General features: G+C 41.9%; 2 protein-coding genes and 1 long non-coding RNA gene across 3 annotated transcripts; 2 read left to right on the plus strand and 1 right to left on the minus strand.

The window, feature by feature from the left end:
* The first annotated feature begins 651 nt into the window (after window positions 1-651).
* Window positions 652-4,009, plus strand: LOC121798854 (carotene epsilon-monooxygenase, chloroplastic-like). Its single transcript, XM_042198087.1, has 9 exons — window positions 652-1,161; window positions 1,676-1,972; window positions 2,073-2,270; window positions 2,410-2,511; window positions 2,718-2,858; window positions 2,931-3,038; window positions 3,262-3,344; window positions 3,426-3,588; window positions 3,720-4,009. The coding sequence occupies exons 1-9, from the start codon at window positions 685-687 to the stop codon at window positions 3,780-3,782; spliced, it is 1,632 nt and encodes a 543-aa protein (XP_042054021.1). The 5' UTR covers window positions 652-684; the 3' UTR covers window positions 3,783-4,009.
* An 11,863-nt stretch (window positions 4,010-15,872) lies between these two features.
* Window positions 15,873-26,594, plus strand: LOC121748108 (putative uncharacterized protein MYH16). Its single transcript, XM_042142328.1, has 8 exons — window positions 15,873-16,143; window positions 16,232-16,429; window positions 16,522-16,650; window positions 16,743-16,783; window positions 16,854-17,022; window positions 17,109-20,579; window positions 26,003-26,100; window positions 26,185-26,594. The coding sequence occupies exons 1-8, from the start codon at window positions 16,057-16,059 to the stop codon at window positions 26,366-26,368; spliced, it is 4,377 nt and encodes a 1,458-aa protein (XP_041998262.1). The 5' UTR covers window positions 15,873-16,056; the 3' UTR covers window positions 26,369-26,594.
* Window positions 16,774-17,398, minus strand: LOC121748117. The gene is made up of 3 exons (XR_006039398.1): window positions 17,257-17,398; window positions 16,989-17,102; window positions 16,774-16,914 (listed from the first exon to the last, which is right to left on the minus strand). It is a non-coding gene; the product is annotated as an uncharacterized LOC121748117 (long non-coding RNA).
* Window positions 26,595-27,284: the final 690 nt, after the last annotated feature.

Here is a 27,284-nt window from a genome sequence, read left to right on the forward strand (position 1 = left end):
AATATTTTAAATTATGTCTTTTTTATTTATTTTGCCACGAATTTAATTATGTATTTTTTTAGGATTTTAAGTTGTATTTTTATTTTATTTAATGAAGTGTGTTTTTTATTAATTGAATTTGTTGGAAATAAAAATAAAAAATGAAATTGAATGAATTGTAATTTAAGGGACAGATAAGAGATGAAGGGTTGCAGGTTCCGTCCCTTACTTAGTTAAGAGATGGAGTAAAAAAGTACAGTGGGGCCCATGAATAGTAATTAAAGAGACGGTTAAGGGACGGATAATAGACATCGTTGCAGATGGCCTTACTTTTCATATTCTGATGTGTTAAATAAACTCACCTAATTGAGTTAATCACTCTAAATTGAAATTTTAATATCGTTCCAAGTAGTTGTATTATTTTTTGGATTGTCCCAATATTATTAAGTCATTTATTTTTTTATGACAAAAAAGTCTATCTTGCTCATACATTACTCTTTCTTCGTTTCTCTTATTTTACCCTACTCATTTTTACTTTGACCACATTAATTTTTTAAATCTATCCAAAAGAAATGACTCAAGGGAGTATTAAAATTTACTAAGGATATTTTTGTACGAGTATGTAATAATAAAATTTATTATTATAATTAAAATGACATGATGACCGGAAAAACATAGAGTAGCGGCTAAGTTGAAGCCGCTATCATGTCATCCGCATTATCCGTCTCCGTGTTATCCCCCATCACACATCCCCGTCTCCATCGCCGGCGTTGCCCTGCTCCCTCACTTTCTATTAAGAACTCCTCCAACGGAAAACCAACGCCGAGCTCCAAGGCCACTTCATGGGTGAGCCCAGACTGGCTGACGTCCCTCACGAAATCACTCGGCACATTAGGCCCCAAAGACGACTCCAACATCCCCGCTGCCAACGCCAAGCTCGATGACGTCTCCGATCTTCTCGGCGGCGCCCTGTTCCTGCCTCTCTTCAAGTGGATGAACGAGTACGGCCCCATCTACCGCCTCGCCGCCGGTCCCAGGAACTTCGTCGTCGTCAGCGACCCCGCCATTGCCAAGCATGTGTTGCGGAATTACGGCACCAAGTACTCCAAGGGCCTCGTGGCTGAGGTTTCTGAGTTTTTGTTTGGTTCCGGCTTCGCCATCGCCGAGGGTTCTCTTTGGACGGTAATTTCTCTCTATGCCTATATTTCGCGCTTTCATTTTTGATGTTAAAATCAGGATTCTCTCTCTCTTTTGCGTTATTTTAGATAAGATTGCAATCTATTTGTGTGTATTACAGTTTGTTTATGTTGAATTAGTTTTCACTCTGTGCTATTAACTCACTGGAATTTAGGGTTCACTTTGGAAGAGATTTGAATGTAGCATAATTGCCAATGAAAAAACTTCAATTACTTTAATGTAGCCTAGTACTGATGTTTGAAGGAAATCCCTCATTTGATTTGAAGATGTTACAACCATCAGATTTTCAGCTTTCATGGTCTTGCCATAGTAACACAATAAATTACTGGAAGGTTTGGATATGTATGCATTTTGTTTTCACTCTATGGGCTAGTATTAGTAAAAGCATCATATGATGGAGCTTGATCCTTCTAAAAATTTATGTATCTCTGTTTCTGAGTTCTAGTATGCTTCCTGCATGTGTTAACTGTTTTTGAGGTCAAATATGTTCTTATTATAGGTAAGGCGCAGGGCCGTGGTTCCGTCACTTCACAAGAAGTACTTGTCGATAATAGTTGAACGGGTCTTTTGCAGATGCGCTGAGCAGATGGTCGAGAGACTGATGCCCAGTTTAGTCAATGGCTCTGCTGTAAACATGGAGGAAAAGTTCTCGCAGCTAACTCTTGATGTTATCGGATTAGCTCTATTTAACTATGAGTTTGATTCTCTCACGACCAACAGTCCAGTTATTGATGCAGTTTATAATGCATTGAAAGAGGCTGAGCTTCGCTCAACTGATCTATTACCATACTGGAAGGCAGGTTATTCATTTGACTCTTTCTGCAGTGGTATCACTTCCATAGTAAATAACAACGCTCACTTTGAATCTCTCTCTGTGTGTACATGTCATCCCTCAGATTAATGCTTTATGTAAAGTAATACCAAGACAAATCAAGGCTGAAAAGGCAGTTTCTATAATTAGGGAAACTGTTGAGGAGCTCATAGCAAAGTGCCGGGAGATTGTTGAAGCTGAGGGTGAGAGGATCAATGAGGAGGAGTATGTGAATGATGCAGATCCAAGCATTCTTCGCTTCTTGCTTGCCAGCAGAGAGGAGGTATTGAAACTGAAAGCTCCGATCAAACAAATTTTTGTCTCTGTTTGGTATAAGTTGCTTTAGCAATTTTTTCATATTTGTTGCATGTCCTTTGAGTTTCGATGAATCACAATCATCAAAGTGTTGCATTTTGTTTCAGGTATCAAGTACCCAGCTGAGAGATGACCTTCTATCGATGTTAGTTGCTGGCCATGAGACCACCGGTTCTGTGTTAACCTGGACAACATATTTGCTAAGTAAGGTGCAGTTACTATTCTCCTTCCAGTCACTCATCTTTCTGTATCGTCAGCATTTTGTCACCAACTTGAATGCAATTTCAGAGGCTTCTCCACTTCCAACCCTTTTAAGGATTCATACCTCTTAAAACTTCACTCATGAATTTATTGATTTTTTCTGTACGGTGTATTGTTGTTTATCATTTTTTTCTTTACTTGTTTTGTAATACAGGATCCACCCTCTTTGCGAAAAGCACACGAAGAAGTTGACAGAGTTTTACAGGGTCGGCTTCCAACCTATGAAGACATAAAGAATCTCAAGTTTTTGACACGTTGCATCAATGAATCAATGCGGCTTTATCCTCATCCACCTGTAAGCTGCAAAGTCACTCCTCAACTTGACAATAATGTGCTTGCTTTTGATCTGGCATGAATCTTTCATTAGGTCCTGTTGAGACGTGCTCAAGTTGATGACGTGCTACCTGGGAACTACAAGGTCTATCCTGGTCAAGATATCATGATCTCAGTCTACAATATCCATCGCTCTGCAGAGGTATATTTTTCCCAGATTCCGAGAGGAACAAAGCAAACTCTAATAGGAACTGATTTGAGTGATTATAAGCTAATCTGACTCGAACTGACTGAATGGGTCTTATTAGTTCTTTCAAGTGTAGTGGTATTTTTTATCGACAGTAACACTAGGCTATTATTTGTCAAGAGGTGCAAGTGTTTGGTGCTGTAAATGTAGCATTAACTTTCTTGTTTTGTATTTGAAGGTGTGGGAAAGGGCTGATGATTTTTTTCCAGAAAGATTCGATTTAGATAGCCCAGTTCCAAATGAAGCGAACACAGATTATAGGCATGCACATGAACTTCAGTTGTTTCTTCTTGAAGCTCTAATAGTTTTACAGCTAATTCATCTCCCAATGCTATATTTCAGATACATCCCATTCAGTGGAGGGCCGCGCAAGTGTGTAGGCGATCAATTTGCTTTACTTGAAGCAATTGTATCCCTTGCAGTACTTCTGCAGCACATGAGCTTTGAGTTAATCCCAGACCAAACTATCGGCATGACTACTGGAGCCACTATCCACACAACAAACGTAATTTTGTTTTTCAACGCCTAATTTCTGATTTCTAAGAGAGTGATTTGATATTCTAGAGAGGGTGAAAGGGTTTCTAGCCATATATTGGCTTGTTTTGCAGTAATTGAAATAGCATGACTACGTTGCAGGGCCTATACATGAAATTGAGCCAAAGACAATCTGCATCCACCTCTGCTGCAGCAAATCCCTGAAGGTAATTGCTATACAAGGCGATTTAATCAGTTGTTTGCATTTATTAGCATCAGCACCATGCATTAGCATTACTAGATGAAATTCTCCAATCCACAAATCCGTTTTCGCTTCTTCAATTCTATGTTGCTGCCTTTTAACTAAGCTGCAGATAGTGTAATGTATTTCACCCGATACGAATCCCCTACTGTAATTCTGCATTTTTTAATGAATTAAAGATGCTCGGTCATGTGGTTGTGGTCGTTGTGAGAGTGACACAGAAAATTGGTGTTGCCTGCATTCCACAAATAGACTGCCTCAATTAGTTATCAACAAAGCTCGAGGTTGGAAAGAGATTTAAGTGTTGTCTACATTACACCATTAGGCCATCCCAATAATTATAAGAGGGGAACTCGAAACGGTCAAAATGAATAGTAAAAGATAGTCATCAATTTAGGTTAAATAAAACATAAACCAATTTTTTGCATTCTTGTTCCAAAATGTCTGGGTGAATACGGGTGGTTAATTTCCCTTCACCTTGCCCTAATTTTTGTTTTGGCGCTCATTTTGAAGAGAATTATGTATGGAATAACATTCAGACACCAAGAATTTATTTAAGATGTTGTAGATAATTGTCGAACACGTATTCAAATTATATTATACACGCTAGAAACACACATTAGCAAGCAACGAGAAGGAAATACATAGTCCTAGTATATGCTTACTAATGGTTAGAGTTTTAATGTGAAGGCCCAAAGATGTTGGCTTGCTCCTTCACTAATCGGTTCCATTCGACTTCCACATTGATCTTATTCTCAGGATAGAGTTTGGTAAGACGAGCTAGACATGATAGACATTGTATTAGATTGAACTCTAATAAGAAATGTCGGTGTGCTCCAAGCACGTTATGCAATAGTGAGTATGGTGCGTATATGGTATCAGTCATGAATCGTCGACATGATGTATGCATGTATTATACTGTAATAGTATAATAATTGACGATTAAGGAGCAAATGCAATTAATTAGGATGAAAATGAAGCTAGATCTAGCTCGGGATTTGCCCGTGACAACCAAACTCATGCGCAACCCTCAATTATGAGATTATCTGTGTCGGCATGCTTTCATCCATGAAGAATGAATTTATGACCAACTCCTATAAGATCTAATTGAAGAAATTTGGATACACAACAACGAGAGCTTATTTTAGGAATTTAAATTCTAAAATTTTGGTATTTTATTGATATCAATTTTTGTATTTAATTAATATATATTTTTTAATTAACTTTTGAATTTTTAGTTTTACAAATATCATAATTTAAATAAAATATGAAACCGGAGAATGATAAAAAATGATGAAATGAAAAAAAAATGGAGTTGTAGCTGATTAAGGCTAAAATTTTGTGGTTGCAATGCAAATACTAAGGCTGAAATGAAGCTAATTTACCAAGCAACTGGAAAATAGAATTGTGATTAGAAATAAATAATGTTGAAAATGTTGTCATTACTGTGGATGGTAGAATAGTTGGACATCATAAATTGAATTGGTGTATATAGCATCCAACGAAGTTGTTGCGTTAGTCGCAACTGCAAGTAACAACTAACAATCATTTATAACCCAGCTAACTACCTTCAACTTTTTGTGCAATGCAATCTACATAAAATAATTAGCATCAAATTACATTTTCAGGATGTATATGTTATCGGTATTGTTTAAAATTTATAATAATATTGTATTTTATAATTTCGGTTTAGTAATTTGATGCCACCTGCATATTGATATATTGATCTATTGGGGAGTGATAAATTGCTAACTAATTAGCAATCACAAATTAAGACTAAATCTTAGTCATTAGATTAGAAGATCCATTGGTTGAAATAATGTCACATTGTATTTTAAACTAAAAAAATTATTAAATAAACTTAAATGGTATTAATGTCAATTCTCTCTAATCAAATCATTTTAAAACTTTAAATTTACGTAACTTTTTCGATTTAAATTATTTTTTCGCAAAAAATATATCAAATTAAAGATAATTTTATAGGGATTCCAACGGGATCTCAATTGCATATGTTCCGACAATGTTCGGATGATGAAATTTGATAAATTATATTTCAATTTCCGTACATGTTGATAAACAGATTTTATCAATGCAAAAAAAATCATATGCAAAATCTCAATATAATGTAGGTAAAATATCAATAAAACTGTGTTGATATTTTCTTGTACTTGTGCTGATGTTCTAATGTCATATTATTGATATTTGTAATACACTATGATGATATAAAAAAACACTCATACAAATTATCATATGATAACACAATGACGATATTACCATTTTGTTGATATTTTATCTACTATTATTTATTGAAATTTGTGAGCTTTAATCTCATCCACTCATTTCAAAATCTAAGGGTGTAGATTTAGTCTTAGTTTTGAATTATGGTGTTATAAGTATTAGAAGAGGATCAATTAAAAAGTAATAAGCACTGGCATATCCAGTGTAGAACAAGGGGCAAAAGTTGATGCCTTAACCATATATTGTAATGCTTTTACAATCAAACCATTGTAGTCCAGCGGTTGAATGCCACATAGTCTACGCAGCGATCCAAGTTCGATCCTGGTTGCTGTGAGCTGTACAGTTTATTTCCTTGCATATTTAATTGTTCATTCTATTTTGAAGAATGCCTATTATCTCCATTCTATTTTGGAAATTGTCTATCTGTCTTCTTATTCGATTAAACCACATATTCCCTTTTATTTTGCTGCATTTTATTTTTTTAGTTGTTGTATTTTAATTTTACTCCCTTTTACAGTTATATTCTATAGGTGACTTAAGTATTTTGCTGTAATTTTAATTTATTCTACTTTTTATTTTGAAGTTATTATATTTCAAAAATAGTTTATACTTTATATGAATAATTTATAATAAAAAGATTTAATAGGAGACTTAAGTATTTTGCTGTAATTTTAATTTATTCTACTTTCTATTTTGAAGTTATTATATTTCAAAAATAGCTTATAATTTTAATTTATTCTACTTTTTATTTTGAAGTTATTATATTTCAAAAATAGCTTATACTTTATATGAATAATTTATACTCAAAAGATTTACTAGTATTTTATTTAACATATTGAAATAAAAATGATCGATCAAATTTTAAAGGTCTAAGGTATTGGAAATATCGTACCCCCGAATTAAAAATCTTGAATACGCCACTGGTAATAAGCATCGACTTTATATTATTACGTCTTATATAAAACAAAAAAAATGAGACTGCAGATTGTGAAACTACCAATGTCAAGAAGCTCCTAAATAACTAAAAAACAAAGAAAAACAAATTGATGTTATATATGCATAATCTATATATCTTCTTTAATTATCAGATTGAAGCTAGATCATTCCTCTATTTATTGGAGTTTTTAAACAAAGAATCGATTAATTAATACTCAAATTTGAGGAGTACAAAATCTCCCTTCAAACAATCAAAATATGTATTTAGTACGTATTAGCATAAAACTCTAAAGAAGTTGACTTATTTTTGGATGACAGACTATATGAATGCTCAATTAATGTCAACAATTTAAGTCTTAGTAATGTCAACAATTAAGCATATATACTCATTTATCAAAATTGAAGATCTAGATCTGGAGACACGGATTGACTTATACACATACTAATACTATAAATTTGATTTTAAACAAAAAAGATAAAATCAATAACGTCAAGTCATTATTCAACAGCTGATCTTTGACAGACTACCAAAATAGGTGAATCACTATACTTTCGTCCAAAGCATTTGCTATGAATATTAATCTCACAGCTCAACTCCAAGCGTGCTAGGAAAAAATAAATAAGAAAATTTTGTTTCTAATTCTAACTATTGTTGGTGAGGGGCAATGTTCAATTTGTATACAACAACCTCTGAAATCTCTGATAAGCCCTTAGACTCTATGGATTAGGTGGCACTAATACTACTAATAGTTTAGAGTCATCAGTTGCCTAGTGTAGCTATCTCCAATTCCTAGTCCCCCACTCAAGAAAAAGAAATAGTGTAATAACAACAACAATAAGTCAATAATATTATTATTATTAATAATAATAATATAGGTATACTTGTGTGATGGGGTACGGACTAAACAAGCCCAACAGCAGTGACGGCCCATCAGCCCAAAGCCCAAGGAAGAGTATGAGTTCGGCATTACCAAAGAGTTCGGCCTCAGCCTACAGCTCGGTAAAAGCCAACCAATCAAGCTCTACTCTCAAGTCGGCATCAAGCTCTCAGATCGGCAACCAAAGCAGTTCGGTCTCAGTAAGAGTTCGGCCTCAGCCTACAGCTCGGCAAAAGCCAACCAATCAAGCTCTGCTCTTAGGTCGGCATCAAGCTCTACTCTCAGATCGGCAACCAAAGCAGTTCGGTCTCAGTATTCGACCGAACAAGGAGTTAGTGGACCCATACAGGATTTCCACAACTTCCAACACACCCACTACCACGTGGTGTCAACTCAGGCCACGATCTTAGGCCATGACCTACACGACATCCACGACTTAGTGGTGATGCAAGCCACGATCTTAGTTCATTGTATAAATAGAACTTAGATCAGATAGAAAAAGGTTAAGCTCTCTAGAGATAAAATCATATAGCAAGTCTGTGTTGTAAGCTGTAATCCCAGATCAAGCAATACAATCTTGCCCTCCTTTCTTCCCGTGGACGTAGATTTACTTCAGTAAATCGAACCACGTAAATTCTGTGTGTTGTAGTTTTCATTCTCTACCAGCATTTACTAACATCAGAAATTCGCGGATCCATCACTGGCGCCGTCTGTGGGAAACAGAGAACAAAATTTGTGATAAAGCGAATTTTTGATCCATTTTTTCCACCCAAAAAATGCATACCAGATCGCAGAGTACCCGTATTCCCGCCCGTGAGAACCAGGAGGAAGCCAATCCATCCCACAGGTCTGGAAAACAGCCTAGGGATAAATCCACCACCAGTTCTCATGGCGAAGGAACAAGCCGCTCCAAAAATCGTCGCACCGAGTCTTCCCAGCAGCCCGATTTAAATGAGGCTGTCAAGCTGTTCTTGGCTGAGAAGCAGGATGAGTTCTTAGCCTTCCTGCAAAAGAGCCAAGAGCCGAAGACGAAAACGGAGGATTCTCCTTCCTCATCCAGACATGAAAGTCACTACCGCAGTAGTGCCGTGTCTTCCAGGAAGAAGAATCCTCAACCCCGACATATTCCTGTTCCTCCTCGGTACCGGAATCACAGGAGAACTCAATCTCCTCCATACCGACGAGATATCGGATTCGCCGTGTACGGAGCACTGAAGACTCCGTTCTCGGACGACATCACCCGAACTCTCCTTCCACAGAACTACCGAACTCCGTCGATGACTTACGACGGGCTCGTGGACCCTCACGATTTCTTGGGGCGCTATCAATATAACATGGCGAACCAGGGTCTCAATGAGGTCCATAGGTGCAAGCTGTTCCCCGAGCTGCTCATCGGGAACGCCAGAAGGTGGTTCGACAGCCTTCCTCAAGGCAGCATTAGATCCTACCGAGATCTGATGGATGCTTTCCACAGGAGGTTCTTTCAGAAAGCGGAAGCCCGGAATACTTCGGCTCAGCTGCTTTCTATACGTCAAGGTCGCGACGAAAAGATCAGCGACTTCCTGACGAGATTCCATAAGGAATGCCTACAAGTAGATAATCTCAATGATCTACTTGTCATTTCGGCATTCCAAAATGGAATCCTGCCCGGAGCTCTCTACAGAAGGCTCGTGGAATGCAGTCCGCAAACAGCTCAAGAGATGTGGGACATTGCGGACCAGTTCTCCCGAGCCGATGAGGCAGACCGTCGAAAACGGTCTTTAGACAGCTCATCTAGAGGAGACGAAAAGAAGCCCGATCATAGCGATCAGAGGCTTCCTCGCCGAACACCTTCCCCACCAAAGGAGGGATAGCGGTCATCCGAGGTGATCGAAAAAGAGCAAGTGTGTTCGCAGATTGCGCTTAAAAGTGCCGAGCAATCAGTTCGGCACCATCAAGCATAGCAATCACAGCAGCCGGAGTCAGAGGCAGGCGAAATGACCGAAGTCACACCGGAGCCGAACTCAATGGTGTACGGCATTGAAGCCGTGATTTCGGTTTAGATCGGCATACCCAGTCCCCGAACTCAATTTCTCCTCAGAAATGAATGGTGACGGACTGAGAGCCGAACTAGATCTTGCCGAAGAAAGAAGAGAATTGGCCTGCATAAAAGCAGCCAAGTACAAGGAGCAAGTAGCCCGGTATTACAACCAAAGGGTGAAGAAGCTGCAATTTCAAGTGGGAGATCTCGTCTTGAGAAACAACGAAGTAAGCCGAGCAGAAAAGCTGGGCGAACTCGAACCCACATGGGAAGGTCCATATCGGGTGTCAGAAGTCCTCGGCAAAGGGTCTTACAAGTTGACTCACGTGTCAGGAGCACAAGTACCCCGAACATGGTACGTTTCCAACCTCAAAAAGTTTCATTTGTAAGAGACAGTCCGGTCAGTCAGTCTTGAGTTCTGTTCGGTCAATGTGCTTTCTTTGGTTTACTTGGTCTTTATTTGTCTCTGTGCGTTTTTGTCTGTGCGTTTTGTCTGTCTATGTGCGTGTCGTCTCTTACAAATGTTACTGAGGTATCTTGTTCTTCGAAGGCTGATCCCCTTCTTAGCACATATACAAGCCAACGATTGTGAGTCAAAGCTTCTACGGAAGATACAAGACCACAATTCAGCTTAAACAAGCAGTTCGTCTGAAACGAGCTGCAACAAGCCAACGATTGTGAGTCAAAGCTTCTACAGAAGATACCAAGACCACAATTCAGCTTAAACAAGCAGTTCGTCTGAAACGAGCTGCAACAAGCCAACGATTGTGAGTCAAAGCTTCTACAGAAGATACAAGACCACAATTCAGCTTAAACAAGCAGTTCGTCTGAAACGAGCTGCAACAAGCCAACGATTGTGAGTCAAAGCTTCTACAGAAGATACCAAGACCACAATTCAGCTTAAACAAGCAGTTCGTCTGAAACGAGCTGCAACAAGCCAACGATTGTGAGTCAAAGTTTCTACAGAAGATACAAGACCACAATTCAGCTTAAACAAGCAGTTCGTCTGAAACGAGCTGCAACAAGCCAACGATTGTGAGTCAAAGCTTCTACAGAAGATACAAGACCACAATTCGGCTTAAAAATCAAGCACTTCGTCTGAAACGAACTGCAATAAGGGAAAGTCCGATCCACGCGATAAACCTCGCCGAATTAGGACGACCAAGTTCGGTCAAAGAAGTTTACCTCATAAGACCGAGGACGACCATGTCTAGTCAAAGAGGTTTACTGCATAAGACCACTTCGGTTAACTAGGAAAGTCCGATCCACGCGATAAAACTCGCCGAATTAGGACAAGGGAAAGTTCGATCCCGGCGACAAAAATCGCCAAATTAGAACACAAACCAAGTCCGGTCAAAGATGTTTATTTCATCAGACCAAAGACGAGTCCGGTCAAAGATGTTTATTTCATCAGACCAAAGACGAGTCCGGTCAAAGATGTTTATTTCATCAGACCAAAGACGAGTCCGGTCAAAGATGTTTATTTCATCAGACCCAAGACGAGTCCGGTCAAAGATGTTTATTTCATCAGACCAAAGACGAGTCCGGTCAAAGATGTTTATTTCATCAGACCAAAGACGAGTCCGGTCAAAGATGTTTATTTCATCAGACCAAAGACGAGTCCGGTCAAAGATGTTTATTTCATCAGACCCAAGACGAGTCCGGTCAAAGATGTTTATTTCATCAGACCAAAGACGAGTCCGGTCAAAGATGTTTATTTCATCAGACCAAGGACCAAGTCCGGTCGAAGAAGTTTACTTCATAAGACCGAGGACAAGTACGATGAAATTTTTCGCTAAGCTGTAAATACAGTGTTAGAAGCGAAAACAAAATTTCATTTTTCAAATCTTGTTCGGCACACAACTCCGCTACCCTACGAGATGGCGTTACGCTATTACAAAGGACTATTCTACTGTCCAGGGTTGCTAAAGTTGAGCCATCTATTCACAAAATCCTCGTGAAGCTGAGTTCGGGCGTTCCAGGCAGCCGCAGAATAAGCAGGTCGACGAGATGCTCTAATCGACCTGCCACCTCTTCTCTGAGCCCGGGAAGCCCTAGCACCTCGGCGGCGAAGAGTCTCTTCACGAAGCATTTGCCGATCTTGCTCACTCATAACCACAGCTCCTCTGCGAACTTCAGTCCGTCCTCGACTTGACGTCTCCGGTTGTCCCTGAGTTCGTTGCTGACTTGGAGTAGGGTTTTGAGCAAGTGAATCAGAGGTTTGAGCTAGAGTGTTACCATCTGTTGGCGGGAAATGCCGGAGGAATCTCTCAATTGAGGGACGCCGGGCAAGAACTATGTCGTACCGAGAGGCCCAGCGCCGCAATGATGTCACGACTTGTTGGCAAGCCGAGCTCTCCAGCGCATTGTTCCTCCGGAGTACATTATATTCCTCCCACAGTTCGTCAACTCGACTCTGAACATCTGATATGGTCATTCCCCCGCGCACACGGATGTAATCCTCGTACGCAGTCCTCTCAGCAATGGTCGTATTCAGCTCGGCCTCCAGATCATTCTTATCGGACTCTAAGTCCTTATTATCGGCATCCAGCTTCACTAAACGAGCCAGAAGCTCGTCATTCTTCGTCTGATCGGCTATAGCTCTTTTCTCAGCTTCGTCTAAAGCCGAAGAGTACAGCCGTTTCCAGTGAAGTATCTCCATCTCCTTGAGTACAAAGCAGCTATATTAGTTCGGCAGCTGTACCGAGCAGATAGTAAAATACAACAAGAATAAAGGCGAGTACGAAAAGCTATACGAAGACAAGTGTAGAAAATTTTTCATTCACAAGGAAAATTTTTTACACTAAGAGGGCTTCAAGGCCACCGTACAAGGAAGAAACTAGACTAAGAGAAGGGAGACGAAATCATACTCCGCCAGCTTCGTCTCCGGCTCCTTGGTCTGGTTCAGCTTCTTTCTCCTGGGCTACCTCAGCCTCGGCCTCGCATCCTGCCGGCCTCGCCTCCGCCTCCTGATCGGCTTCCTTCTCCGGATGCCCGGCCCGCTCGACTTCGGCCTCCCGCTCCAACGGCTCGGCCTCACCCTCTCCGTTGTAAGTCGAAGCGGGTGAAACGGGTCCCACGGAGGCAAAGATAGCCTCCAGGTTCTCGTCCCGATCAGCTCGACAACTCCGGACTCGGTCTGCAGAAAGCAGGACCGAGGATGAAGCGAGCTCCTCAAGGAGCGGCAGATTCTGAAGCCGAGCTGCTATCTCTCGGCTGTACAGAGGCAGAACGACGTCGGCCCCCTGCTCGCCCTTATCGGCAATTAGCCTTACCAGACTACCGACAAAGGCCGAGAACTGGCTGCTCAAAAAGAGTTTCTCCGTGTAAACACGGAGAGCCTCCCCTTGGGCAACCACGGCAGCAGCATCCCTCCGTTTCGTCTGCTCTCGCTGGATGACGAGCTGGTTTTTGGCAAACTGAGCTTCATCCTGGGCCGAAATCCTAGCAGCTCTGGCCTTCTCAAAGTTAGCCTCAGCCTGTTCGGCCCGATGACAAGCAGCCGCCAACTTCCTCTGCATCTCAGCATAGTCGTTGGACGCTTTGGAGAGTTCGACGGCGACGAGCTTGGAGAGCATATCGTTCCTCTGAAAATGAGTAAAGAAAAAAGTCAACAAAGGGGCCACAAAAAATACAGGAAAAAAGCAAGGCCAGAAAATCAAGAAGAGAATTCACCTCGGCGAAGTCCGTGGGCCATAAAAACGGCTCACAGATATGTTCCGAAGGAGGCGCCAAGACCACGTCTTTCTCTGGCGCTCTCGGGGGCTTCTGGGTCTTCCCCTTCCTACTTGCCGAAGTCGACTCCGGCTTCTTCGGATCCGAAGAGGTTTTTTGCCTTTTCGGAGTCCTCTCGGCATCAGACGCCGAGCTGGTGGTTTTCGGCCTCTCCGGCTCCTTGGACTCCGAAGATTTTCGGGTAGCCTTGTTCAGCATGTACACTGCCAAAAAGCAAAGAAACAAGGTTAGTTTTCGCTGCTAAAGCAGTAAAGCATAAAAAAGAAATCCTCACCCTCAGTTTCTTCGTCCGAAGACGAGATATTGAACACGAGGTCGCCCTTGACGAGCTCAGTTTCCGAGTATGGTTTCCTAATCATAGGAATCTTATTGAGCTCGCCCTCGAGCTCGGCCAACGGTTCTAACCGAGGATGAGGAATCACGGACTTCGGCCCTCTCCAGGGAAAGCCCGGAGCCGCTGTCCTATTATAAAAAAAGAAGCGGTTTTGCCATTTCGGCCACTTGGTTTTGCAGAATGCCCTAAAAGGCTGTAAGGGGATCAAGTAAAACCAAGATCCCTTCCTTTTAAATTGGAAAAAATTAAGGATTGCCCGCAGAGACAGATCCTTATCTAGCCTACGGAGTTCGGCAGCAAAAGCCGACAAGTGCCTCCAAGAATTCGGAGTCACCTGACCTAAAGGGAGTTGAAAAAAATCAAGAAGCTCTACAAAAGGTGGGGGAAGAGGGAAACGAAGCCCGCATTCTAAGCAGGCTTCGTAAACGGTGGCATAACCCTCCGGCGGGTCGTTAGCCCTATGATCATCGTCGGGAACCACCGCCTTCCCCCCGGGAAGGAGATATTTTTCGTGTAGAGATATCACGGTGTCCTTACTCAAGACGCTGTGAAAGTATTCTACAGTCTTCTCTCCGGACTCTTTCCGGCTAGAAGACCCCTTGCCCCCTTTCCTACCGCTACCTAACTCGGAAGAAGAAGAAGAAGACATGGTTCTTACTCTTTGCAAAATCTGAAGAAATTCTGAAGAAATTCTTGAAAGCGGAAGGAAATTTTTACGCAAAGGAGATAGAGTGCAGAAGAAGCAGTCGCAAAAGTGCTTCAATGATGAAGAAGGGAAGTATTTATCAGATTCGGCGAAGATTTCAAAATCGTCGCACCGTTTCGAATCCCACCTTTTCAGGATTCAACGGCCGGATTTTACTGTCGCATTTAATGCAGTCACGTGCAAGGCGTCAGCCTCCCCCGTACCTTTATCCAGAATGCCGAAGTGACTCGCTTCGCCGAAGTGATTCACTTCGTCTTTCGGGGGGGGTAGTGATGGGGTACGGACTAAACAAGCCCAACAGCAGTGACGGCCCATCAGCCCAAAGCCCAAGGAAGAGTATGAGTTCGGCATTACCAAAGAGTTCGGCCTCAGCCTACAGCTCGGTAAAAGCCAACCAATCAAGCTCTGCTCTCAAGTCGGCATCAAGCTCTCAGATCGGCAACCAAAGCAGTTCGGTCTCAGTAAGAGTTCGGCCTCAGCCTACAGCTCGGCAAAAGCCAACCAATCAAGCTCTGCTCTTAGGTCGGCATCAAGCTCTACTCTCAGATCGGCAACCAAAGCAGTTCGGTCTCAGTATTCGACCGAACAAGGAGTTAGTGGACCCATACAGGATTTCCACAACTTCCAACACACCCACTACCACGTGGTGTCAACTCAGGCCACGATCTTAGGCCATGACCTACACGACATCCACGACTTAGTGGTGATGCAAGCCACGATCTTAGTTCATTGTATAAATAGAACTTAGATCAGATAGAAAAAGGTTAAGCTCTCTAGAGATAAAATCATATAGCAAGTCTGTGTTGTAAGCTGTAATCCCAGATCAAGCAATACAATCTTGCCCTCCTTTCTTCCCGTGGACGTAGATTTACTTCAGTAAATCGAACCAAGTAAATTCTGTGTGTTGTAGTTTTCATTCTCTACCAGCATTTACTAACATCAGAAATTCGCGGATCCATCATTGTGTGAAATTAAATTGAAGCCACCGCGCACAATACGCGTGATGAAATATTAATAGCACATGTACATTCAGAATTCGAAAATATTAAACACGTAGCAGTATTAATTAATTAATATCCTCCTAGTATTGTTGCATTTAATTAAGCTGGTATGAAATGCTGAGTTAACTAGTCTTTTAGTGAATTTAGGTTGAAGCATGGAAGTTAGAAGTTGAGTGCTCAAGAAACAATTCTATATACTCACCACGTGAAATCCAAACAATCAACTGTTTTGTTTCTATCATACACATATAGGTTGAAAGAAAAATGACAAGCCAGCTAACGCCCCTCTCTCTCGCTGCATTGTTACTATCACTGCAATGTACAACAGTCCTCCTCACTTTACTACATATCTTCTTGCCTAATGCTCTGTAGCTCAACAAAATCACAGAATGTTGAAGCTACAGAGCCCAACCAACAGATCGTCCAAACAGAAAGAGGGATTTCATTTCAAGTTCTCCAATTTTCAAGCCCTTCAGGTACATGCACGTTTTGTATTGGCGAACGGTGAAGATTCTCTTCATTCATTCATTCAGATTTTTGAGTTAAATCTTTGTTTGAATTCAGGTGCCAAAGGGATGGGACAGGCTTTTTCTGTGTTTGATTTCTGCAGAAACTGGCAAGACAATAGCCAAATTGGGTAAAGCACTTGTTAAGAATGGGAGTTGCCACTGGTCTGAGACTGTCACCGAATCTATCTACATTTCCAGATATGATTCTTCTAAATCTCATGAGGACTGCCTCCTCAAGATTGTTGTTTCAACGGTAGTACAATTTTAACATTTCATTCGATGTTTTCGGTAAATAGTTGTTACAGCTCCACTTTGGTAGATAATGATTTTGGAAATGTGTTTCAGGGCTCAACAAGATCTGCCAACACCCTTGGAGAAGCAATCATCAACATGGCACAGCATACCACTTCAATGGCCTCTGCTGCTGCAGTTTCACAGCCTCTTCAAAAGTGCAGCTATGGCACAATTCTGCAGGTCTCTCATTAAAACCTTGTAGTACTACTTAAAAATCACATCTACCAATGTATGTGACAAGGCCGACTGTTTATACTTTATATGGTTTTCAGGTCAAAATTCAGCGCCTAAATCTTCCTAGATCAAAGATCAGGTTGGTGTTTCTATGGCAGATTATGATTTCTTGGTTCTGAACATCCAGCTGACATTGCTTCTTCTTCCAGAGACGAGGGATCAAAGAGCTCCGGCACTCAAGAAAAAGCCGAGGATGTGGATCACGTTGGCCTGGTGAGGAAATCACGTAGATCAGATGAGTCGAGTGATACTATTATTGAACATACAAGGGAAGATCCAGTTACCTCCTCTCGTCGTCCACTGCAATTAGACAGCGAGGTCTTTTCAAACTCTCGTTTTGTTATTATGTACGTGTCCATATTCTGTCTTCGTTTAACAAAGGTTACGTATTCATTTCTCTGCAGGAAGCAAGTGAATCAGCAACTGTTGTGATCAACAGCATCAGCTCTATGGAGGGATCCTATGAGAGGGAAAACTCATTCGGAGAGAGGAGTGACGAATATAGATCTAATGAGAGACAAGGCAGGGGAAGCAACGGTGGTGATCTACTACCTGAGTTTTACTCAATTGATGATGATGTTGGTGGTGGTGGTGGACCTGGTGGTGATTCACCATCAAACCAATCTCCTATGTATATAAGAGAGAATTTCCATAATGAAGCATCAGTGAGCAGGTGGTCAATGTCAAATGTAGGTTCTTCGAGGAATCTTCTGGAAGCTGCAGAAGACACAATTGAGGAACTCAGAGCAGAAGCCAAGATGTGGGAGAGAAATGCAAGGAAGCTGATGGTTGATCTGGATATATCAAGGAAGGAGTTCTCGAATCTATCAAAGAATCAAGTAGAGTCGGGAGTGGAGCTCTCAGCCGCATATGCAGAACAGGACAGCTTAAGGAGGCAACTCAAGAAGGCGATGGAAGATCTGCAACAGTTGGCCAAGAATGAGGCGGTTAACAGAGAAGCTCCTATCATTCAGTCTCGGAGTTTTCAGAAGGAGTTGGAGAGTGAGATTAAGTACCAACAAGATTTAAATGATGATTTGTGCCGACAACTGAAACAAAGCCAAGAATCAAATATTGAGCTTGTTTCTGTTCTTCAAGAACTCGAGGAGATGATAGAGCAACAGAGGATTGAGATAGAGAATCTGTCATCTCTCAAGTCAAACTTTGTAGATATACAGAATTCTTTGGATAAAAGTTCAGAGGAAAAGAGGACTTTGTCGCTGCAGCTGGAGCTACTCTGGGAGTCCGAGAGGAATCTGAAATCTGAAATTCTGTTGCTTGATGAAGCTTTACGGGATAAAAATGATGAGTTGGAGAAGGAAAGGGAATCACACAGAGAGGTTCTGTCACAAGTGGAAGCGGAATACAATTGCAAAATGTTAGCCAAAGAGGAAGAAAATGCCAGTTTGGAAGATAAAGAGTTGAAAGGGAATGCTGAGCATGATTTGGATCTCATCAGAGAGATAGAGTCATTGAAAGAAAAAGTCAGAGAGTTGGAGAAGGACTGCACAGAGCTCACTGATGAAAATCTTGAACTCTTGTTCAAGCTCAAGGATTCGAATAAGACGAACATCAGAAACTGCTCGTCTTTTGGCTCAGTGACAAGTGAGCACCCATGTCCCAGCGAGGAGTCTGAAGTGAGTGACCCTAGATATCAAGTTTCCAACCTGGAAGGAGAGATCAGGGAGGAGGCCAGTGTGGAGGTGCAGCTTTCTGGCTTTGACAGTTCTCGGGATTTTGCTGAAATTTTAGAACAAATGGATAAAGCTTTTCACCTTCTGATGAAGCCATGGTATGGAAGGTCTGCGAATGGAAGCGATTATCTTCACGGTCTCGTGATTTCGGACAAGGTTAACACTACTATAATGTCAGTTGAATCAATCCGTAGCCTGTTGCTAGAGCTCAACGAGCTCTTGGAAACAAGGATATCTGAGTCTGCTGAAATTCTTCGGAATCATGAGACTGAGATCAATAAGAGAGATGCCATTATATCTGAGGCTAGAAAGAAAATGGAAGAGAGCATTTTGAAAGTTGAAGAACTTGGAAAAATGAAGGCCAAAAGTGAGGAGAATAGTGCAAATCTAATGAGGGAATTGGAACAGAAAAGATCTGAGATTGGTTATATGGAGGCTGATCTTCTGTCAAAGGGAAAGGAGACCGACTTTCTTTTACATAGACGACAAGAATTAGAATCAGAAGTTTTTAAACTTCAACAGGAAACGAGCCGTTTGGAGCAGGATTTAGAAGTTGCAGTAAGAGAGAGGAAAATCTCCTCAGAATGCATGGAGAATCTTCAATGTGATGTTACAGCTCTTAGAAATGCTGTTAGTTCCCATGTTTCTGCTAACACTGATCTCAAAATTAACATAAAGCAGCTAGAAATAAGAAGTCATGAACTACAGAACAGTTTATCAGAACTGCTAGAAGAAAACACGTGGTTGCAGGCTCGCATTTCTGATCAGGAAGTTCAAGTGCATCAACTGAGAGATGAAAAGATAGTGTGCTTGCAGGAAATTGAGGATTACAAATCTAGCATGACTAGTCTCCAAGATGAGATTCGCGAAAGCAAAGATGAAATGGACGTTCAAATATTGGATCTCAAACAAAAATCAGAAGATATAAGGAAACAGTGGCTAGGAGCTCAAGAAGAGTGTGTGTGCCTTAGAGAAGAAATCAAGACGCTGCAGGCGTCTGCTGCTAGTTCTGTGACAGAAACTATAGAGCTTCAAAATTTGAACTCGGAACTGAAGAGAGAAAACCAGAAACTGCATGAGAAATGTCTGGAACTGGTGGATCAACTGAGTGAAATGGAGAAAAGTCTGTCTGATTGCACCAAAAAGGTTGAGTCTATGCAAGACCATCTCGCGTCAGTGCAAGAGGACTTCGTGCTGAGAGAGAGCCATCTCAAATCAGAATTAGATGCACTTGTTAAAGAAAACAGCTACCAGAAAGAGAAACTTGCTGAAGGGGAGAGTTTGCTGCAGTTACTCTTGGAGAAGACAACGAAATTTCAGAGCCTTCAAAAAGAGGTGGAAAGCCTCAGCAAGCAACTATCCGATGCTTACGAAGAAAGGGAAAGAATTTCCATTGAGGTTTCCACTGAAGCTTCCAGTTTACTAGCAGAAAAGGCTGAGCTGCAATGTTCCCTTCGAGAAGCTCACCAGGAAACTAAATCGGCCAAAAACAAACTCAACGCAGCTGTGCAAGAATCTGAGTTGAAAGTTGAAGAATTGACAAATCAACTAGCTGTGTCTAATCAAAGGCTTGACAGATTGACGATTGACTATGATAGAAATCTTAAATTATTGGCAAATTACAGGAAAATCGAAGAAAAACTCAAGACGGACCTGAATGACATTGAATTGAAGCATACCATCTCCGAATATGAGTGCCAGCAGCTTACCAGAGAAATGGGCAGTTTGAAGGTTCAGGTACAAATCATGTCTGAGCTTGAAGATGAAGTCTCGGTCTTAAAAAGCAAGCTCAGAGAAAGCAAGGCCGATAAGGGAAAACTGGAGGTTGCATTGCATACTATCTCAGGGAATTATGAGGAACTGAAGACAGAGAAGATTTCATTGTCTGAGAAAATCACATTCTTTGAGAATGCCATGTCTGAGTTGGAGGAATGCAAAAGGAGCAAGTCGTGCCTAGAAGAAAAGCTTCTGCAAATGGAGAAGGATTTAAGTGAAAAAGAGATTATATCCATCCAAAATGAGGATCTTAAACACGAGGTGACTGAGGTGAAGAGATTGAACGTGCAGTTTCAGCAGAAGATGAACAGACTGGAGGTGGAGAAAGACGAATGCTTGAAGAAAGTGCAAGCTCTTGAAGATAATCGAAGAGTGATGGAGGAGAAAAGTAACCGTCACAAAGAGGTATTAGTACTTTCTCTTCTTTGTCTTCTTTCAGACTGTTGGGTCGTGATACCGCCGATCTCACACACGCACGAACGAGGAAATAAAGCACGCAAACGATATAACGTGGTTCGGTGATAATCCACCTACGTCCACGGAGAAGATGACCGGAATCTTATTGATGGAACTCTCAATACAAGAACTTCACACTCACAATCTATCACTCTAAGCAAACGCTAGCTAGTGCAAGAATTCTCTTCTTATTGTGTGTGTAATCTGTGTTCTGCGTCTCTCACTACTGAGCTCTATCGAGCTATTTATACAAGATGCAATCAAGAAATAAAATCCAACTAACTCTATTTCCCAAAGTTAGTTATAACCGCTGCTCGGCTAAAACCGAACTGCCATTCTTGGTTAGCAACCGAACTGCATTTCTCGGCTATCAACCGAACTGCCTTTCTCGGTTATCAACCGAACTGCCTTTCTCGGCTAGCTCAAAGCCGAGCTTTATTTCTTGATCTCTTCTCGGAGCTGCCGAGGCTCCACCACTCGATCACAACCGGACTCAAAGCCGAGCTTCATTTCCGAGCTCAGAAGCCGAGCTCCAGTAGTTTGCATGGACACACTTTCACAAATCTCCACCTTGTCCTTGCAAAACTCCATCAATATCTGGATTCCCTTCTCAATCCTTGTTACAAGCTTCAACACTCCACAATCTCAACCAACTTCAAACAATGTTTGAATTTCGAAGTTGGCAGAGATTTTGTCAACATGTCTGATGCATTTTCTTCGGTAGGAACTTTCACCACATTGATCTTTCCACTTTGAATCTCATCTCTGATGAAGTGTCTCCTCACATCTATATGCTTCGACCTCTCATGGAACATTTGATGTTTTGCTAAACATATAGCCGAGTTGCTGTCACAGTTAATCTTCACTGCTCCCAGCTTCATTCCTAAATCTTCCAAGATTCCTTGCAACCATTTTCCTTCCTTTGCAGCCTCAGTCAGAGAAATATACTCAGCTTCGGTTGTGGACAGTGCAACCACAGACTGCAAATTTGATTTCCAGCTGATTGCTGTGCCATATAGTGTGAAGATGTAACCACTCTGAGACTTTCTGTTGTCTAAGTTAGCCGCATAATCCGAGTCACAGAATCCTTCTAGGACTTCCCTCTCCTCAGACCAAACTCCACCACCAAACTTCAAGCCAACCATGACAGACCCTTTCAGGTATTTCAGAATCCACTTTAGTGCTGCCCAGTGATCCCTACCTGGATCAGCCATATATCTGCTTGCAACGCTTATGGCATGAGCCACATCCGGCCTTGTACATATCATCAAGTACATCACACTTCCCACTATATTTGCATAGGGTATCCTGCTCATCTCTTCTCTATCTTCAGCTGTCTTTGGCATCTGTTCTTTACTGAGTTTGAAGCAGCTAGCCAATGGAGTGGATACTGACTTTTCACTCCTTACCTGGTATTTTTCTACCACCTTTCTGATATAATCAGCCTGAACCAATTTCAGTTCTTTCTTCTTTCTGTTCCTGACAATATCCATACCCAAGATTCTCTTGGCTTCCCCAAGATCTTTCATATCAAATCTCTGCTTCAACTCCTCCTTGACAGACAGCAGCTCACTCTTGCTTGATCCTGCCAGCAGAATATCATCCACATACAGCAGTAGATAGGCCAGTATTAGATTTCCACTTCTCTTGACATACACGCAGCTATCAAAACTGGATCTCTCAAATGCCATCAATTCCATCTGCTCATGAAACTTCTTGTTCCACTGCCGGCTGCTTTGCTTGAGCCCATATAGGCTTTTCTTTAACAAGCAAACTTTCTTTTCTTCTCCCGGCTTCTCAAAACCCTTAGGCTGCATCATATAGATCGTTTCCTCTAGATCTCCATGCAAAAATGCTGTCTTCACATCAAGTTGATGCAGCTCCCAGTTGAAATGAGCAGTCATGGCCAATAAGATCCGAATGGAAGTGTGCTTCACCACTGGAGAGAACACCTCTGTGTAGTCAATACCCTCTACTTGTGTGAATCCTCTAGCAACCAGCCTTGCCTTAAACCGTATGCTTTCAACTTCCCCCACCTCTACTTTCTTCTTAAACAGCCATTTGCAACTGATCAGCTTCTGAGTCCCTGGATCAGTCACCAAAATCCAAGTCCCATTTTTCAGCAAGGACTCTATTTCTTCTTCCATGGCCTTGATCCATTTCTGACTTTCCTTGCAACTCATGGCTTCTTCATAGGTTGAGGGTTCTGAAAACATGAGTACTTCTGCTACACATAGAGCAAAGAAGCTCATGTCATAATCTGAGAATCTGCTAGGTAGGCCTGCATTTCTTCTTGGATTTCTTCTGGCCCCTTGAGCTGCAGCAGCTTGCTGCACTGGTGACTCCTGCTCACCTGTGTTCTGAGTATGTTGAGAGCTAGTTGCTCCACCTTCTTCTTGATTTCCTGTGATCACAACATCCTCATCAGTGTCTGTTCCAGCAGATTCTCCACCAAACTCAAGGTTTTGCATTTCAGAGCTACTGCCACCACCAGAGGGCTTCCCATCATCTTTAAATGGCATCTCCTCTTCATTGAATGTCACATCTCTGCTCACAATGATATTTCTGCCTTCTCTATCCAAATTCCACAATCTGTATCCTTTTACCCCATCTTGGTATCCCAACAACACACATTTCTTTGCCCTTGGCTCCAATTTACTCTGCTTAATGTGTGCATAAGCAGCACACCCAAACACCTTCAAGGCTGAGTAATCACCTAGGCTTCCATACCATCTTTGATCTGGGGTCTCATTGGATATAGCAGATGATGGACACTTATTGATCAGATTAGCTGCAGTAGAGACAGCCTCTGCCCAGAATCTCTTTGGCATTCCAGAGTAGAATAGCATGCACCTCACCCTTTCTAGCAATGTCCTATTCATTCTTTCTGCCAGCCCGTTCTGTTGAGGATTTCTTGGCACGGTCCTATGCCTTCTTATCCCTTTCACCTTACAGAAACTATCAAACTCCGCAGACAGAAACTCCATGCCATTATCAGTCCTTAGATATTTAAGCACTGAGCCCTTTTCATTCTCATATCTAGCATGCCATTCTCTGAATTTTTCAAAAGCTTGGGACTTCTCTCTTAGAATGTAAATCCACACTTTTCTTGAGTAATCATCTATGATGGAGATGAAATACTTACCTCCACCTATGGATTCAGTTTGGGATGGCCCCCACAAGTCACTGTGGGCATACACAAATGGGGCTGATGAAGTGTGTTTCCCACCAGAAAATGGCAGCTTCTTTGCCTTTCCTAGAATGCAAGATTCACATTTCTTTAGGCTGTCTGATGCACTTAACTTCATCACTCCTTGTTTAGCCAGCTCTCTTATGCCTTTCTCACCCACATGTCCAAGCCTGGCATGCCATAGATGCAGGTCTTCTGTCTGGGCAAGATTCACAGCATCAACCACGGTTTCACCCAGCAAATAGTATAGGCTGTTCTTTCTCTGGGCCTCCATCACAATTCTGGTGCCTTTTGTTACTGTGAGGATCCCATCACCAGAGTTGAATCTGCACCCTTTTGACTCTAGCATTCCAAGAGATATTAAATTTCTCTTGATTTGAGGAATGAATCTGACTTCTGTGAGAGTCTTCATACTCCCATCCTTCATCCTCAATCTGATGTTCCCAATGCCCTTGACATTGCACACTTGATCATTTCCTAGCATCACTGATCCTTCCCAAGCTGATAATTCTTGGAACCAAGATTTGTGTGAGCAAATGTGGAAGGAGCACCCTGAATCCATGATCCAGCATTCTTCAATCTTGGCCCCTGAGTGGATATTCAAAGCTTCATTATCTTCAACATCCTGAGCCAGATCAGCAGTCTCTATGTTCCCAGCCTTTTCTTGCTCTTGTTTCCTCTTCCAAGCAAAACAATGCTTCTTTAAATGGCCCGGTTTCTTACAGTAGTGACAGCTTCTCTTCTCCTTCCATACTCCACCTTCTTCCTTCTTCTGGAACTTCTTCTTGGAACCCCTTTTATTCTGATTATTTTTCACATGCAGACTCTCAGCTACTGGATCAGTTTGTTTGTTATTAGCCTTCTGCGATTCCTTCATCTTCAATGCAGAATGAATCTCTTCATAGGTGACCTTGGTTTCTCTTCCAAGAAGCACTGCATCCTTGAAGTGCTCATAACTTTTAGGCAGGGAATTGAGCAACATCAATGCCTTATCCTCATCTTTAATGACCTCATCGATATTCTCAAGATCATCTATGCATTTCCCAAACTCCTCGAGCTGTTCAGAAATGCTCTTCCCATCTGAAAACTTGAAAGCAAGAAGCCTTTGCTTCAAATGTAACCGGTTCGCCAGAGACTTGGTCATGTACAATGACTCAAGTTTCCCCCATACTCCTGCAGCCGTCTCCTCCTTGGAAACTTCCCTTAGCACCCTGTCCGTGAGGTTCAAGATCAGGGTGCTATAAGCCTTATACTGCATATCTTGAAGCCTTTGCTTCTCCTTTTCATCAGCATCAGGTTTGCCTTCTTTAGCGTCACCTTCATTCTTCAAGATATCCCATAGGCCTTGCTGCATCAAGATGGCCTTCATCTTCAGCCTCCACAGCCCAAAATCGTTTCTCCCGGTGAACTTTTCCACCTCGAACTTGGCTGTAGACATTTCTCAAAACGAGCGGTGGGCAATCGCCAAGATCAGCTTATACAACGGAACCTCTAGACACGAACTCACCCAGAAACCAATCAATCGGCAAATCGTGGAAGTCTTCCCACAGACGGCGCCACTTGTTGGGTCGTGATACCGCCGATCTCACACACGCACGAACGAGGAAATAAAGCACGCAAACGATATAACGTGGTTCGGTGATAATCCACCTACGTCCACGGAGAAGATGACCGGAATCTTATTGATGGAACTCTCAATACAAGAACTTCACACTCACAATCTATCACTCTAAGCAAACGCTAGCTAGTGCAAGAATTCTCTTCTTATTGTGTGTGTAATCTGTGTTCTGCGTCTCTCACTACTGAGCTCTATCGAGCTATTTATACAAGATGCAATCAAGAAATAAAATCCAACTAACTCTATTTCCCAAAGTTAGTTATAACCGCTGCTCGGCTAAAACCGAACTGCCATTCTTGGTTAGCAACCGAACTGCATTTCTCGGCTATCAACCGAACTGCCTTTCTCGGTTATCAACCGAACTGCCTTTCTCGGCTAGCTCAAAGCCGAGCTTTATTTCTTGATCTCTTCTCGGAGCTGCCGAGGCTCCACCACTCGATCACAACCGGACTCAAAGCCGAGCTTCATTTCCGAGCTCAGAAGCCGAGCTCCAGTAGTTTGCATGGACACACTTTCACACAGACTTCAATAATTTCACTAATTATCGCTCTTCCCGCCTTTCAGGTAGCTCATAATTTAGATTTCAATGATCAAGATCCTCTCGCTGTCAGAGTGGATAGCACGACAAAGAGACAGATGGTCGAGAATGAAACTGCTGAGAGGTAAGAATATGTATACAGTAGTATACTCAAGGCACGTGCATGAAAGAAACGTAGCTTTTCAAATGATCAACTGTGTGTTTGCAGGCAGAAGAAGAATGGGGGTAGAGACAAGTATGAAAGAACAAAGTCGTCATTGGAAACAGAGCTACGGGACCTGAAGCAGCGCTACCTAGAGATGAGTCTTAAGTATGCGGAAGTGGAGGGGCAACGCGAGGATCTTGTCATGAAGCTCAGAGCAACCAGGACTGGAAACAGGTGGTTCTCATGACTCCCCCGGCCCCGGCCCCGGCCCTAGTATCAATGTATGCAACAACTGCTCATCACTCATAATTTCTCCTCTCTCTTAACCACTATAGTAAGGTAGTAGATGCACCAGCAAATCTGCTTCTGCATATAGGAGTAAGTAATAAGCCATGGTGTCGCAGAGGTGTATTGTATGCACATTACAGACTCGGAATAAAAATGAAATATATGGCAAGTTGCACGTTCAAGAATCGTTGTTTAGTTTTCAAACTTTTAAACTGTACAACTAGCGTAATTATTTATAATAATGTAATGGATTGCATACGTCTTATGTGGATACTAAAGGCCAAAATGTGTTAGTCTTGAAACAATCAATAAAGCATAAAAGAATAATCCGATTCTGAGATTATGTCACTAACCATGAACTTCAAATCTCGACTCAGCAACCTATGCATTACAAACCCCTAATCCCTATTGCTATTGGCGAATTTATGACGCCATTATTTGTTAAATAAAAAGTAGTGGTGACATAGTTCTTCAGCCTTTAACTAATTCGGTGTATAAAAAAAAGGGGGAGACACTGCATGTACGGCAGCTGGAATTAATCAAAGTGACCAAATTAATGCACTAAAAAAAAGTGAAATTAGACTATAAGTGCGTGTGTGAATATTGAGATGCCAATGGCATATCCAAGGAAGATGCCTCCTTTTTGGTTCCTACTTTACACAAAAGCTACTTAGTCACCTCGCTCTTTTATTGCTCTTTCTCTCTTCTTTATAACACGCACACCAGTTTTCTCCATCAAACTCTCTTAATCTTCCTGCTCCGCTGCCCATGGCAGCCGCCGTCGAGATCGCACGCCGAATATGCTGCAAACGGCCGGGCCGGTCTTGGGTTGATTGAAATTGAATGTGGTGGGCTGCTTCTTGTCTTATAGGGCA

Source organism: Salvia splendens, chromosome 1 (assembly GCF_004379255.2).
Source record: "Salvia splendens isolate huo1 chromosome 1, SspV2, whole genome shotgun sequence".
NCBI lineage: Eukaryota > Viridiplantae > Streptophyta > Magnoliopsida > Lamiales > Lamiaceae > Salvia > Salvia splendens.